The sequence below is a fragment of the Osmerus mordax genome, chromosome 11 (genome assembly GCF_038355195.1).
Source record: "Osmerus mordax isolate fOsmMor3 chromosome 11, fOsmMor3.pri, whole genome shotgun sequence".
NCBI classification, from domain to species: Eukaryota; Metazoa; Chordata; class Actinopteri; order Osmeriformes; family Osmeridae; genus Osmerus; species Osmerus mordax.
The window spans coordinates 5,364,791-5,381,653 of NC_090060.1; the positions used below are offsets into that span (position 1 = coordinate 5,364,791).

A 16,863-nucleotide genomic window follows, 5' to 3' on the forward strand; every position below is an offset into this window, starting at 1 on the left:
AGGATGGCCGTTTTATATAAAGAGACTGGCGGTGATTTAGACCAATGAGCTTCAGATAATGTTCTTTCGTCATGTTTTCCATGGAAACCTCAAGTAGGTAGCCAATGAAGTACAGGCAGAGGAGGAGTCTGAATTGAGGTCACGCTTTCAGAGCCTGGGTTTACCAGTCGGCCAGCTTTGAAGAAAGCCGGTGAAGGATCTTAGACCAGTGTGTCTTTAAGTCTGCTGTTCCGGGACTTTACATTCTATAATTTATCGGTTGTGTACAGTATTGGAAGAGCTTTGTCAGAAAGTACCTCTACATTTGATTCAAACGCACAGGTAGGCTTTTCTAATGTTTATTTTACGAATATAGGCTAGTCTACACAATGTTACATAATGTTTCAAGTAGGCTATGCGCATGCTCTAACCTTTCGTTGGTTTAAAATACATAATTCTTCATGAAATATATGAATATATATATATATATTTATACAGGGTTCAATACTTACGAAAAATCTGTTTTTGTCTGCTCCTTTTTTTGTCCCTTATATATGTGCATTGAAAGAAAGAGTGACTTTTACGTAAGTGTGTCAGTGTACCGTAGTGTAGCCTATTGCAGGTCAACGTGAGTGTCTTGAATAGCAGGTCGGGAGTTAGATGGGGGAAGATGTAAAACTTACTTACTTACATTAATTTTTCAAAAGATTCTGACAGATGTGATGAACACATTTAAAACACGTCAGTTATGCATATTATTAAAGGCTACTTGGTTGATGTAGCAAAGTATAGTAGCCTATTGGTCCAATCACTGCTGTGTGAAACGTTACGTTGTACACTTTTCACTCACTGTGGGACATTGTATCAAGCAGAGTAGACGTCACTATAACATTTTAACAGTAGACAAGCCCAAAACTTATTCCCATCCGCGATAGAGATTCAAACTGGTAAAAAGGACTGAATGGATCATCTAGGGCACATATAGGACGTAAAATACTGCAGTCGTAGCCTACCGAAAATTGCTAAATAGATGATTTAGCTAGGCTATTTTATATCCAATAACTCGATGTTAATGTTAAAGGATGGGAGGTCGTTCTCCATGTTACAGTGTATTTTCTAAGTATAAGATTAAACAAGAATATTAGACCACATGACTAAATGTCATGCCAGGTCATGCTACACACCGCAAACACTTATTTTATTCGGTTACAATAAACGTTAGTTTCACAAAGATATATGCTATGGTACCTTTGCTCTTACCACGGACAATAAGTTATGGAGGACACATTCGTCTAGATAAGAGCACCTGTAGACGTAAGTGATATGAACTGGGCGGACAACATCCGCGGTCAGAAATCTTTTTTTGGTAGAAAGTCACTTTTTGGCACGGCTAGCCACATTAAGCCTAGTTCAGTTGTACCATGTACAATTTTGGAGTATATGTACTCTGAAATTCACTACGTGAATCATTTGTAGGCTGCTATCTGACAGTAAACTTTATTAGACATGTTCTAACTACAAGATCGTAAGCAGCCTAATATGGTGTTTTAGAAAAACGATTTGGAAACGTTATTTGACAACAGTCCGTCTTTTTTCTTCGTCAATGTGTTTCTATTGGCCTCTTTCTAAGACCTCCATGTGGTTTTATGAAACACTGGTCTTTAACCAAGCCCTGTTAACATGTGACTGAGCTTCCGTATTGTATAATGCCTCAGATCTGTGCTAGTAGTGCATTGGTTGGCTGGATCCGCCCCTTTGCCGGAGTTGCCTTATCCACTCCACTCTGAAAGACTGTGATTATATTCTGAGACTCATGTCCCTGTTAAGTAATTGTTTGGTATTATTTAGCCATATACAACCTTGTCACTAAGGGGTAGTGTAGGTGTATAATGAGGTGTGTGCAGCCTGCGTTGATGAAACCAAACTGCTTTCATTACGTGGATCAATTTAACATGTTATCAGGATCATTACATATTTTCCAAGTCTTCCTAGACTTTTTCTTGCGTAATGTTTAAGATCTAACTTTGAACCATGATTCAGTTTGTGGGGCTGTCATAGTTCTGGCCACTTGAAACATATGTAGCTTACTCCACATTCTGTGCAAGACTGTCTATGTATTTCAGTGAGCAGATGTCCTTATGTGACAGTACAATGGCAGGTATCAAGCTGCTTTTATAACTCCCTCCTGTGGGCCCCTGATTCGTCAGTTATAACAGCCAATGCCAGTTGGTCTTGAGCATGTGGCCACTCCCTCTTCATCCAGCCCATGTGTGTCTGATGGTCATCACTGCATATGATCATGTGTTGACGGACCTAAATTGGTAAACAATAAACGTTTTCTCAAAACTAACGATTCCATGAGTCATTATGTAAAAGTAGAAACAATCCTGCTACACAAAAAGGGCATGATGCTAGACTGCTTAATCATGTGGAGTAGGAAAGAAACTCTTGTTTAGCTTTTACATAAGCCTTGCCAACATTCTCTTTTGACGTTTGATTGTATATAAGACAGGGCGTCCTTGCTGCTGTCCTGACAGGACTTGAGCAGACAGCTAGTGGAGGAGATGAAGAGTGTAGATCCAACAGGACAGATGTGTATACATTTGGTCAGTGTGGCAACCCAGGATTCTAATGTTTTAGGAAGGGAGTTAAGAAGATGAAATTCTCTTATTTTTTTTTTTTGGGACCCACATGATCTACTCCGCTTGCGATCATGTCATAATTCCCCCCCACAGACAAAACTAAATGTGTGTCTCTGAGGATAGGTGTGTTTTTACCACTGGTATCAAATCACCTTTGGTTTTGAAGCGTCTATCTTTTCAAACGATTTGAACGAGGTCACACTGAAAAGAACATGAGGCTTGGCCTCATGTGCGCGAGAATGTGCCTCTGCCGTATGGTTTGCCTGTTATTTTAAGATCAGTTCTCAAAGTAAAAAAGATATTGATCATTCAAAGGCTATAGTTAGCTTTTATCTTCAATGAGATTATAGCGGCCCACCCCTGAGGTAGTCCCTGTTGTCCCTGTAGATTAGCCTGCAGTAGTTCTAATAATAGGATCAGGTGTATATCAATTGACCCCATTCTACCCCACTGTGTCATTGCTTTACCTCTCTGCTTCTCAACTCAGCGTGTTTCTGTCTCTCCCAGCAGGACACGCCCCTTGGTCTGGACAGCTTTGACTCCACTTCCAACTTGGTTTGATCCTTTTCACAGTAACGCCATGTGGAAGATAAGGTAACTTCCTGCACTAGGCCCTTTTGAACACTGACCTGATCTCCAATGTCTGAAGACGGCGACTCCAAACGATACCTGTACGCGGCCCTAGAGGGGCGGGAGAGGAACCGAGAGAGGAGTGGCTACCAGAGGGAGAACGCCTCCGCCTGTGGCTCCATGGCACAGCTACACTGCAGGGGCGGTTTTGGGGAGGGACGGGGGCGGGACGGGGTGGAGATGGAGACTGAGTTAGGATTGGCCTCTGAAGGGAGTGACAGCAGTCACGACCACTCTGCCCCGCCCGGCCCAACCCATGGCGACAGGGAGCGTCAACATTCCCCGCTGCACGAGGACGTGGAAATGGGCGGGAGCGGAAGTGGGACAGAGTCCCATGGCAACGAGTCCCATGGCAACGAGTCCCATGGCAACGAGTCCCATGGCAACGAGTCGGTTGGCAGCTCCAACGGCAACAGCAAGGACTCTGCCCTACTGGAGTCGTCGGGTAGCAACAAGAGGTGAGGCCTGTTGTGGTTACTTCATGGTCATCTAACCACAACCAGTGGAGAGACCCTGTGGCGCATGGAAGTATGCCTTGTTAGAGGTGATTGGCTGGGTCCTTCAGGAGTGAATCATCGATTGTGAGTCATTAGACCAATACGGTTTATTTATATGACTTCCTCCTGGAGGGAATGAGAGGAGTAAAACCCTGGCTGTTCACCTGAATACGTTTATGTTGTTTTCCTTCCATTGTGTGAGTCATTTAGAATTCAAAACACTTTGGCAATGGTTCAATGAATGCAGTTGGTTGTGAAACCACAGTAGGATTACATACCCTACTGCGGGAAAATAACATTCTACGCCATGTAATGTGGTGAAAAAGTGTACCTCAACTTTAAGCTCGCTTTTATCATTATGTCCCACAGATGTTTCGCAACCCTCTATTGCATCTCCTTCAGATACTGTTAATGAACATAGCCAAAGGGAAAATATAGAACAATGGATGTTGTGTCGCTTCGGAGAATACTAGCTTATGAACATCTTTGAAAATGGCCCACACAAGGGTTGAATATTCTGCCTGGTAGAACCACTTCAGGAAGTGACTTCATTGTTCAGGGAGCTTCGATTCAATAGGAAGAAGACACCCATCCTGGAAAAGGAAGTTAGCGCCTGTCAGCCTGTTAGTAGTACAGTCACATTAAGAGGTCAAACTCCTACTACACTACTGGACCAGGAGAGAAAATCCTCCACCAATCTTTAACAATGTCCCCCATTGCACCTTGTTCATCCATATTGGTTGTTATGCCCCATCTCTAAACCTTGCTTTTCTCAGCTCTTGTCAAACTAAACTACCATGTGCGTCGTCGAGAAGTGGGGCTATAGGTGGAAGTCGATTATCTTAGTGGATCTTTAGGTATCTATTTCAGCGTTTAAGATCTATATTAAACCTGTCTCCAGTCTTCCCCATCAGGTTAATTAAAGAGTGTGTCTAGGTTGACCTAGTTGACAGAAGTAGTAACCTTTAGCCGGAGGCTAATCCTTAGTCTATGTAGCTAGTGCAGCAATCTAGGATCACACTCTAATGAGAAAGACTTTGGATTTTCCTATCCTTATTGTTGAATAGTTGTAGGTCCGCAAAACATGTTGGTCTTTTCCACAGAAGATTTAAACATAGATTTGTTTTAGTATAACTATCATTATTTAATATCGGTGGATGTCGGACCTGAACCCCAACCTGTCTCTATGCCTGCTTCTTTCCCCGCCTCACCCCATTCCCCTGCTTTCCTTTTTCTTCTCTCCTTAACTGTAATCACAGTGGAAAATTACATAAACCTTATCCAATATTCATATGTGTTTAGAGGTGACTCATTTCCGCTTTCAGATCTCTGTGGGTCATCTCAGACGTAGGGTTCAGTAGGCTTGAGAAACACAAAGCAAGCACCCCCAGTGCTGTGTGAGTGACATCACCTCCTGCTGTGATTCTTAACCACCGTTTGGGGAAATGAGGAGTTGGGTACAGGGAGAAAAATCCACTTGTCTTCTGATCATGTTTCCTGTCTGTTTTGGTGTTGCAGCTCTAACTCCCATAGCCCATCACCCCCCAGTAGTTCCAATGCCTTCAGTCTGGTGAGCTCAGAGCAGGACAACCCTTCGACCAGCGGCTGCAGGTCCGTACCCTCCAACAGCCCCGAAACTACACCCCACAACGAATATACTGTTGATATCGATGAGGAATTCCATCCCCTCTCCCCCTCTATTCATGTGAATCAGCGCTCTGCGACTTTGTGCTGCCTGCCACTCTGACCCACCTGTGCCATATGTTCCCCTCGCAGTAGCGAACAGTCTGCCAAGGCCAAGACGCAGAAAGAGCTGTTTAAGACCATCAAGGAGCTGAAGATGCACCTGCCCTCCGAGAAACAGAGCAAGAGCAAGGCCAGCACGCTCAACACCCTGAAATACGCCCTCCGCTGTGTCAAGCAGGTCAAAGGTAGGCAAGCTCGCACACGCGTCCTCGCACGCAAACACGTGGGGACGGGCAGGCCTGCGAAGGCAGCGTCCCACGCAGCGCTTAGTGTGAAGACGCACGCCGCGAATGTGCATGCCCTCTGTCACCTGCCTCTCCGCATGCAGACGCGTGTGTGTTGACAGGGCAGGGTGTGGATGCTAACCAGGAGCGGGGATTGCGTGGGCCTGCTGGAGCTGTGCTCGGAACCCGGGCTTGTGTTTATTGAGAACATGTGATCCGTGTTCCCTCGTGATGTCTAACCAGTCACGTTGGGAGAACGTCCTTTTGCTAATATATGTATGTTATCACTATATATATATTACCTTGGTATCAGCTTTTGAAAAGGGTCTGCTACAGTGTGTGTGTGTGTGTGTGTCTATTTGGGCTCATTGGGTGATATGTTTGAGTTGATGTTGTGTATGTGTGTTTAAAGCGTGTATGTTGTGTCCCGGCAGCCAATGAGGAGTACTACCAGATGCTGATGATCAACGACAGTCAGCCTCCAGGTGTTGATGTGTCCTCTTACACCATCGAGGAAATCCACAGCATCACCTCAGAGTACACCCTCAAAAACACTGTAAGGACAACCTTCCACCATTTACAACCTTCCACCCATTAGAAACTACAGCCTTAAACCAATTACACATTACAACCTAACACTAATGTATTTAAATGCAGTAAAATAATACATATTCAACACATTGGTATATTCAGTTGAAATGATCTTAAGCTATTCATAAAGAGTATTGTGCAAACACACACTAAGATGGTTTTCCCACATGATTAGAGCCATATACGGCATAGCCACAAGGGTTTCTGTTCTATCTCTGGCCCAACGGAGCTTTTGAAAAGCCCTCATATCCTCCAGCAACATTCAGTCTGCTGTTGACAGTCTGGACAGAGCAGCAGGACTGCATGTGTCGAGTCACTTGAGATAGAAACGCACACAGATCTTTCAAAGCCACCGCTGGCTGAATAACAACAAGGCCGTAACCAGCCTGTTCAGGAAATGACTCATTGTTCCCTCCCACCCAAACCTTTCTGTCTTTCCATCTCTATAGGATATTTTCGCTGTCGCCGTGTCGCTCATCACGGGCAAGATCGTGTACATCTCAGACCAGGTGGCGTCGATCTTGAACTGTAAACGAGAGGTGTTCACCAACGCCAAGTTTGTGGAGTTCCTCAGCCCGCAGGACGTCAGTGTGTTCTACAGCTTCACCACGCCGTACCGCCTGCCGTCCTGGAGCATGTGCACCGGAGCAGGTGAGCACCTCTCTTCCTCCAGACACACTACCCCCCCCCCCCCCCCCCCCCGCCCACACACACACATACAGACACGCGTAGTATGCAGAAGAATCACCGTAGCACAGATGATGTGAGATCCTCATTTTATGGCTTAGCATCTTTCACAGTTGCACACACTGTCATGGAAACCGATAATCATTTCCTGAATATTGATGAAAACCAGATGGAGCTGTTACATAGATGCAAAAGCATCTATCAAGTCTGTTGGTTGTTTATTTATACTGTTTCGTTTTCCTTCTCCCTCCCTCCCTCCCTCCCTCCCTCCTCGCTTCCTTCCTTTCTCCCTCCAGAATCATCTCCCACAGAGTGCATGCAGGAGAAATCCTTCTTCTGTCGTATCAGGTGAGTGACAGGGCTCGTGACGAGTCTTCCCTTTTCCTGCTTCAACACGTCTGTCTCTGCTATGTTAGAGAGCAGAGGAGAGAGATAGGCAGAAGGAGGGAAGAGGGGATGGTCAGTAGCTTTAGGTCTGTACTGCCACACCTGTCCTTACACAAGCCCAGGTACTGCAGGGATAAAGTTTGTCTTCAGATAATATATCTTCAGAGAATATATTGTAAACAAGTCCAATAAATAGAAAAGAGATGCAATTTCACACTGTAAGTACAACAGCCCTGGGATATTATTTGGTATGTCAACTCCTTAGACTGACATAGTTCTTTTTGTGTCAGGTACATTTGTTGTAGCACTATAATTTGGGCATTATGGGTAATGCTGTTTGAGATATGCAGATGGTGAATAAAAGGGCCTCATCACATCCCAACAACTTCCACACGCTGATGGCTCTGTCTCTCCATCGCTGTAGTAAGGGGTGGTCATTTCCTCCCTCTGATACTGTAGCTCTGACTCTGTGTGCCATAGAGGTGATTACCTCCACACACTGACCTCCTCCTTCCCGTGTGTCGCAGCGGCGGCAAGGAGCGCGAGGGCGACCTGCAGTACTACCCGTTCAGGATGACTCCGTATCTGATGAAGGTGCAGGACTGCAGCCTGGCCGAGGAGCAGTTCTGCTGCCTCCTGCTGGCTGAGAGGGTGCACTCCGGGTATGAGGGTAAGCCTCTCTCTCCAGTCAAACACGCACACATACATATGCATTAACATCCTGTATGTTGCACTTCCCATTGACTGTAGGACATCTCACCTAAACACACACTCCAAAGCCCCCTTACACCTGGTTGACCCCGATGCTGTCCCCTCTCTACAGCCCCCAGAATCCCCTCTGACAAGCGCATCTTCACCACGACACACACGCCCAACTGTGTGTTCCAGGATGTCGACGAGAGGTGAGTGCCACGGTATACAGTGGATTAAGGCGGTGCCGAAAAAGTACATACCTGAGCATAGACGGGAAATTTGTGGTGCGTGACCCTGGGAACATGTTGTGTGCAGGGCTGTTCCCTTGTTGGGCTACCTCCCCCAGGACCTGATAGGAACCCCCGTGCTGCTCAACCTCCACCCCAACGACCGGCCCCTGATGCTGGCTATCCACCGCAAGAGTGAGACCCCTCTTTGATTGACAGATCTGATTGGTTGATTGGTATAACACTTTCACAAAGACGTGCGCTGACAGTAAGTCTAGAGGAGAGGTTCCCGTGTAAACGGGGAACATTCTGGAGGATGGGGGACGGGGGGGGTCATTCCATTCAAACACTGGCGAGAAATGGAACATTCACTCAGAAAGTAACCATTCCTGGGAGTGATTTGAATTTGTATTTGTGGACTGAAATCGCCGTGTTGAAAGGAATGAACCCCCTCTCCAAAGGATGGAGCCAAAAAGAAATATGCGGGAAGTGGAGATCTTACTCTTCTCTTGGTCTCTCTCCCTTTCTGCTCCTCTCCCTCTCCTCCTCTTGGAACAGTCCTGAAGTACGTGGGGCAGCCCTTCGACTGCTCGTCCATCCGCTTCTGCACGCGGAACGGCGAGTACATCACCCTGGACACCAGCTGGTCCAGCTTCGTCAACCCCTGGAGCCGCAAGGTGTCCTTCGTCATCGGACGCCACAAAGTCCGCATGTGAGTGGTCCTGCTTACGCACACACACACACACACACACACAAGGAAGCGGACGTACATTAAGAGAAATCAAACGGTTGCGTGTCTGTGAAACTCTGTATGGCGTGATATAGTGTGTTTGGGATGTGTTGAGGACTGTCCGTCTAACACGAAGGTGTGTGTTGCAGGGGTCCTGTGAACGAGGACGTGTTTGCAGCTCCAGCCTTCACTGAGGGGAAGATCATGGACTCAGACATTCAGGAAATGACTGAGCAGATTCACAGACTGCTGCTGCAGGTACGTGGCAAGCATGCACACACATACACAATCACCACATGCACACAGACCTACCTATACACTCCTACTTCAATTCAAATTAAGACACGCCTACTATCTCTCACATAGCATATACAGACACACACATTGTGCTGTTCCTATAAAAACAAAATCTATAACAACAACCGTGTCTTTCTAGCCGGTTCATAACATTGGCTCCAGCGGTTATGGTAGCCATGGCAGCAACGGTTCCCACGAGCAGCTGAGCCCGTCCAGCGAAAGTAACGGGACCGCCACCGGGAACGCAGTGGAGGAGCCGGGCAAGGCCAAGCCGGTGAGAGGATACACCACCTGGGGTCACACTTCCTGTCTTGCACTCTCGTGGTCACGTTTGCAGTTGTTTCATTTCAAAAACAGGAGACGAGACATCTTAACGATGCCATCGGAGACTTTATGTAACTGTCCCCCCCCCCTCCCCCTTGTAGAGAACCTTTCAGGAGATCTGTAAAGGGATCCACATGCAGAAGACCCAGGACCAAGCGCTGTACCTGTCCTCTCCCTCCTCATCCCCCTCCAAACATGAACAGAGGAAGAACGCTGAAAGTAAGTCGCTCGGTAACACGTGATGAAATGGCCTGGTTTTGTGTGCATGTATGAATGACCCTGCATATATTTCGTCTAGTGTGCATCATCGATTGTGTGCGGTTCTGTGTGTGTGTGTGTGCTGACGTCGCCCCGCCCCTCTTCCAGCAGGCGTCCAGCGGGGTCCACTGGCGCGTCCGAAGGACGCGGCGCGGGACGGCACCACCGCCACGGTGGAGGAGCTCATCTGCAAAGACCAGAGCGTCCACTCCTACCAGCAGATCAGCTGCCTGGACAGCGTCATCAGGTGCGTGGGCCTACCCGGGGTGTGCTGGAGCCGTGTGTGTGTGTGTCCCGATGTGGCGTGCGGGCTCGTGACGGAGCTCTCGCCCTCTCTCTCTCTGTCAGGTACCTGGACAGCTGCAACATCCCCATCACGGTGAAGAGGAAGTACCAGTGTTCGTCCAACACCACGTCGTCCAACTCGGACGAAGACCGGAAGGGCTCGGACGACGGCATGCAGGGGCCGCAAGGTGAGACCTCGGAACGCTCTGCTGCCGTCTCCAGAGCTCGGGGAGGCGTGCGTCGTGGGGGGCTTTTCACATCATCATCATCCCACTCTCACTGCAACTGGGAGTCAGATGGCTGAGTGGTTAGGGAAGCGGGCTAGTAATCAGAAGGTTGCTAGTTCGATTCCCGGCTATGCCAACCAAATGACGTTGTGTCCTTGGGCAAGGCACTTCACCCTACTTGCCTTGGGGAGAATGTTCCTGTACTTACTGTAAGTCGCTCTGGATAAGAGCGTCTGCTAAATGACTAAATGTAAATGTAACACAAGGAGGCTTTGTCCGGTCGAAACACGCCGCGTGTCCTCAATGAATCGTAGTCTATTGAAGCGCCCACGATGAGTTGTTAGCCTATCTCCCGAGAGCGCCGTCACGCTTGTGCTTGTGTGTGTGTGGAGCCGGCTGCTGGTTGGTGACGCACGCTGCTCTTCCCTCCAGAGTCTCTCATCCCGGAGGCCAAGGCAGAGAGCCAGTGCAGCTACAGCAGCACCATCGTCCACGTCGGGGACAAGAAGCCCCAGCCAGAGTCTGGTGAGAACACACACACACACACACACACATTGAGACAAACACACACGCACTGAGACACAACCACACACACGCTCCCAAACACACACATTATTATGAGAACACAAAGATGAGCTTTTTTCTGACTCTCCAACCCACCCCCACTCCCAGAGATCATCGAGGACGTGACCGAAAGCCCCGCCCCCCCGCCACTGCCCGTCAGCGTGGCGTGCCCGCCCCCTCAGGAGAAGGAGGCCTATAAGAGGCTGGGCCTGACCAAGCAGGTGCTGGCTGCTCACACCCAGAAGGAGGAGCAAGCCTTCCTCAGCCGCTGCCGCGAGCTCCGCCCTGCCAGAACCTCCCAGAAGGACTGCTCCACCCACCTGCGCAAGCAGAGAGGAAACGCCAACGCCGACCGTACGAGCTTGACGCCGGGCACACGCACACACGCACACACACACACTAGTGATGGTTAAGACGGGGACTGACGTGTGCGTTGTCTCTATCCAGGTGTCAGGGGTTCCACCAAACCGGGAGAGGCTGCCAGACCCGAGAACGCCACCAAGAAGGGCGGCCGCAACAGGAAGTCAAAGAAGCCACGCATGAGGCGCCCGGATTCGTCAGACAGCGCTGTCTCCCACCGCAAGCCCCGCCCTCCTCTTCAGGGCCTCAACCAAACGTCCTGGTCCCCTTCGGAAGCCTCCCTGTCTGCTTTCAGCGTGCCCTATCCCACCATACTGCCAGGATACCCTCTCTCGGTGTACCCGTCTGGCCCGGCACCCCCTAACCAACCCTCTCACCCCGACCCCTCTCTCTCCACCCAAACCAGCCAAGCTCAACCCAAACTCAACGCCACTCCATATCCTGCCCCCATAGTCACCCCTGTGGTAGCATTGGTTTTGCCCAACTACCTGTTCCCCCAGATTGGACAACTAGGGCAAATGGGGGCTGCCCCAAACGAGCCGGCCTACACTTCCCATCAGCCCTTCCCAACCCCACCCACCTACACTACCCAGCAGCCCTTCCCAACCCCTCAAGCGGCCTACACTACCCATCAGCCCTTCCAAGCCACTCAAACAGCCTACCCCAGTCAGCAGCCTTTCCACACTCAACCTGCCTACACTACCCAGCAGCCCTTCCCGACCCCTCAAACGGCCTACTCTACCCATCAGCCCTTCCAAGCCACTCAAGCAGCCTACTCCAATCAGCAGCCTTTCCAGACCCAACCCACATACACTACCCAGCAGCCCTTTCAAACCCAACCCGCCTACACTACCCAGCAGCCCTTCCCTGTACAGACCCAGTTCGTCCCCCAGGCCAGCTATCCCCCCCAGGCCTTCCCATACAGCCTGGCCCCTGAGCCCTCCAAAGTCCCCACCATGGAGCCCACAGAGGGGGTCGCCTCACGCTCCTCCACCCCTGCCTCCGGGGGCCACGAGCCAGCCGCCTCGCCCCCGCTGTTCGAGTCCCGCTGCAGCTCCCCCCTGCAGCTCAACCTGCTCAGCATGGAGGAGACCCAGAGGTCTGTGGAGAGGCAGGACAGCTTGGCGCCCCCTTGTGGAGCGGCATTGAACAGCACGACCACAGCGGGGCCCGTGGGGCCCACGGGGGAGAACAGCGGGGCTACTGTCACGGCCTCAGAGGACCTGGAGCAGGTGAGAGGAGGTGTTCCTTTGGAAAAGACCCGTGTGTCAACTTTTCTTCATTGAGCCGTTGTTAGAGCACACGTGCACACACTCTGAATATAAGTAGGTGTTTCCATGAGAACTAAGACACAGACCACAAACGGTTCTGCACAGGGATTTGAGGCGTGCATCTGTGGCTCGATGGTTTGGACTGCCTGACCTAGTCTCAGACGCTAACGTTGCCCTCCTCCTGTTGGTCCTCAGCTGGCGGGAGACGATGCCCACAGCGAGGCCCCCTCGTCCTCCTCAGACCTGCTGGACCTCCTGCTGCAGGAGCAGGAGGACTCCCGCTCCTCCGGCTCCGTGGGCTCCGTGGGCTCCGGGTCCAACCGCTGTGGGACGTCCGCCAGCGGCGCGTCAGGAAGCAGAACGGGTCAGTTTAATGTTTGGTGTCGGCAGCACCAGGTTTAAGCCTGGCCATTGAGATCACAATAGGTTTCGGACTTGTCGGTTTCAACATTAGGTTTAAGAGTTATTCGTGTTGTGGGTACAAACCACCTTGTGTTAGCATTAGCTAATGTCCAGTGTTGACCTGACCTCTGCCCTTCTTTCCCCCTGCAGGGAGCAGCAACACCAGTAAATACTTTGGCAGCGTTGACTCTCTGGAGAACGACCCCAAGATGAGGGCCCTGACAGAGACGGGCTCCAAGATGACCCTGGACGAGGAGGACAACTTCAATTACGCCCTCCAGGAACCCATATGGCGCCTCATGTCCAACACCGACGAGAATGTCATGATGACCTATCAGATGCCCTCGCGGTGAGTGACAGACAGGATGGCCAATTGTAGGGTTGTGTTGCCCCTATTTGGAGCTATTTTTCATCTGACAATGTCTAAAAGGGATTTGAGTCAACAAATAGTGAACGTTTGGCAAACAGTTAATGATCTGGCTGGACCTGAGTCATTACTAAAAATACAGTTGATGACTACACCATAAGCAAATGACTTAGCAAGCACTAACGTTATGCTAAGCTAACCCAGATGTGTCCATGTGGTCGGTGTTCAGGGACATCCAGAAGGTTCTGAGAGATGACAAGGAGCGCCTGCGTCAAATGCAGAAGAGCCAGCCTCGTTTCTCCTCGCCCCAGCGGAGAGAGCTGGTGGAGGAGCACACCTGGATGAGGAGGGGGGGCCTGCCCAAGGCCATCGACGTCAAGGTGGGTCACACACACCGTCACGCACACCGTTATCTCTCACATTACGGTGAGAGTTGTTCGTGAATTGCCTGAGGAGCTGCAACACACTTTTCTCTTTTCTGGGTGTCAGATTTCATGCATCGCACATAGCTTGTATTCATAATTGTGTTTCTGTGTTCAGGATTGTGTGTACTGTGAGGACGACTCCTCTGCCCCCCCCATGGAGGAGAACCTTCCGGACATGGAGACCCAGGGTTTGGGAGGAGCGCCTCCGCGGAAAGACCACCTCCCCCAGACCACGACAGCAGCCTCTCGCCCAGACCCAGACTCTGTCACCTAGCGACTCTGTCACCTAGCGACTCTGTCACCTAGCGACTCTGTCACCTAGCGACTCTGTCACCTAGCACCCTCTCACCAGCAGAGGGCGCTTGTCTGCTGGTGGACCAGCGGACCCCAACACTTTACCTAAACACACATAAACATACACACACACTGAAGATGTACAGATGTGAACACTCCCACAACAGTTCCAGGGTTGTGCACAAAAGACAACAATGACCCAAAATTAGCATAAGTATTATGATGGCCAAGATGCTGTTTGGTGTGTGTGTGCTCGCGTGCGCGAGAGGGAGGGAGAGAGAGAGAGAGAGAGTGAGAGAGTGAGAGAAAGAACAACTGATTTGCAGTACTCACAGGGCCCATCAGAGGGTAGTAGTATCTATGTGCAGTCATCCCAAGTCATCAGTATGTGGACCACACAGGTCAACCAAAGACAAGAAGCTGGTGACAGTTCAGGCTCTCGTCTTACCCTGGTCCCTCAGATAGCTGTGACAAGCAGTTATCCACTGGTACTTCTCTACTCCTGTATTTATTTTGCTTTACATATTATATATTACAAATATTTTTGATACACCAAAGCCAAATTAATTCATTTCCCCAACTTGACTTTGCTCTAGAGCTGCAGCTGAACCTTGTAAAATGTTCAAATGTACACCAGTACTTGTCTTGGTCTGTGGGAATGTCCTGTTAGACAGGTGTTGCAGAAGTTGTCAACTTAAAGGAAATGTGAACTTGGTTTTATAAAATGTGTGTAGTGTTGAGCTTGCCTGTTCGTTTGAAAGTCCTAGTATTGGAAGGCCAGTACTTCTCATTTGGACAATTTTCTAAATACTTCAGTTGAAGTCTTTTTCTTTAACCCCTGTAACCTCAATTCTCTTGTAGCATTTACAGTGCGATTGTATTAACTTTTCAAATATTGTCTTTATATTGTTCTATAAGGCTGATTGCACAAGATACCAGTCTTTAAATGAGAAAAATAAGCAAAGCATCACTGCCTGAGCTTTTGTCACTGTTGTTGTCGTTTTGTTGTAAAAGTGGCATTCAGTTTTTTGGGGTCCAAAGATGTGAAGGTTACAGTTATGTGGTATTTTACATCACTACTCAAAGACACCAGCACCGATTGTAATGATCGAACGCCAGAATTACATACATACAGTATGTAGGAAATACACTAGCCTATCTGTTTTTACGAAATGAGGAACCATAATATCCAAAACAGTAGTGGGAACTATAGTAATCGGTGCTAGATATTAACTGGGAAGCTTTCAAGTGGTGCTGGATATTATCTGGGTCAGATCAGGTGGTGCTGGATATTATCTGGGTCAGATCAGGTGGTGCTGGATATTAACTGGGTCAGATCAGGTGGTGCTGGATATTAACTGGGTCAGATCAGGTGGTGCTGGATATTATCTGGGTCAGATCAGGTGGTGCTGGATATTATCTGGGTCAGATCAGGTGGTGCTGGATATTAACTGGGTCAGATCAGGTGGTGCTGGATATTATCTGGCTCAGATCAGGGGACAGCAGGATGCCATCTGGACCAAGTGCATGTCACTGGCTTCTTACATTTCGTCTTTACAATATTTTATGTCTGAAGATCATATGAACAATTTACTTATTTTCATTCATTATTTTTCTATTCGTCATATTTTCTTGTGTGTCTAATTGTCTATTGAACAGCTCAAGTGTCATTGGAGACCTAGTGATTTCACCGAGCATGGATGTACTGTATAATAAGACTGGGGCTAAACTGCAATTGACAGAGATGAGAGATTTAATCTTTTGTCTTATTTTTTGTACAAAAAAACCTTTGACTTAACTGCGTTCATATTGACAGGTAGAATAGCTGATGCTCTCATGGCATGTGAAGGATTTCACATGTATGTATTGATAAACCTACAAGTTTGTTATCATTGATTGATCAGGCATTCTGAATGTGCTTACAAGTTATTAAACCGATGGATTGTCGAAAGTGTTCTCTGTAAACGCATACCCCTGGTATCAGCGCATGCAAATGGTTGTGTGTGGTCATGGTTGTGTATGGTCATGTATATCTGTGTCATTGCCATTATGGGAGCCTATAGACAGTCCTATCCAGTTTCTGTAGGTGAAACGATGAACTATGTGAGACATTCAGATGTTATAAAATGCATAAATAAATATCTACTTGTTTATATTTGTTGCCAGATTTTATGTCTTTGCCAGCTGGTCTGGAACTTCCTTAAACTTAATGACACTAGGCAGAGTGTAGAAACGAGAAGCGTAGCCATGAGGGGGCCTTGGGGGGGCTAGGCCCCCTCATGTACATGTCCGGCCACTTAGATTTCTGATGTCTTACAATAAATTAAGGAATTGTTGATACATATATGATTATTATTATTATTTTTGTGGCCCCTTCATTTTAAGATGGGACCCCCCCCTTAATACAATTTTGGCTATGGTGCTGGGAGAAACTATCATAAATGGGGGGGAGGATTAAAACAAATCTACTTATATAAAAAGAGGATAAAAGTTCTGTAGACACCCTTTTGTGGAGTGAAGTGCAGTAATAAATACTTCCCCAATAAAGGGACCACCTTTAATTGACTGTATTGAAATGGTAATCAGGTTCTCACCCATGTCAGTCATGGGAGCTACTGTACAATGTCTTAAGATTAACTTTTTTTCATTTTATTTATACCAATACCAAAGTATGGGTAATGAATACAGCTGGTCATCTATACACAATCATTCAGAAATAGGCTACGGTTAATATTCTAGACTATTAGCCTTTACAA

General features: G+C 48.3%; 1 protein-coding gene across 2 annotated transcripts; it reads left to right on the forward strand.

Moving 5' to 3' along the window:
• Positions 1-210: 210 nt before the first annotated feature.
• per2 (period circadian clock 2) lies at positions 211-16,260 on the forward strand. Of its 2 annotated transcripts, none has more exons than XM_067245658.1 (23): positions 211-321; positions 3,129-3,709; positions 5,267-5,359; positions 5,525-5,679; positions 6,153-6,274; positions 6,759-6,960; positions 7,293-7,344; positions 7,911-8,053; positions 8,207-8,285; positions 8,392-8,498; positions 8,862-9,015; positions 9,183-9,291; positions 9,470-9,604; positions 9,756-9,873; positions 10,021-10,159; positions 10,261-10,385; positions 10,857-10,949; positions 11,097-11,342; positions 11,436-12,580; positions 12,815-12,983; positions 13,172-13,370; positions 13,618-13,768; positions 13,929-16,260. In XM_067245658.1, the coding sequence occupies exons 2-23, from the start codon at positions 3,261-3,263 to the stop codon at positions 14,085-14,087; spliced, it is 4,344 nt and encodes a 1,447-aa protein (XP_067101759.1). In that variant the 5' UTR covers positions 211-321; positions 3,129-3,260; the 3' UTR covers positions 14,088-16,260. The 2 variants fall into 2 exon arrangements, with proteins under 2 accessions (XP_067101759.1, XP_067101760.1); XM_067245659.1 differs by having other exon boundaries at positions 3,132-3,709.
• The last annotated feature ends 603 nt before the right edge of the window (positions 16,261-16,863 follow it).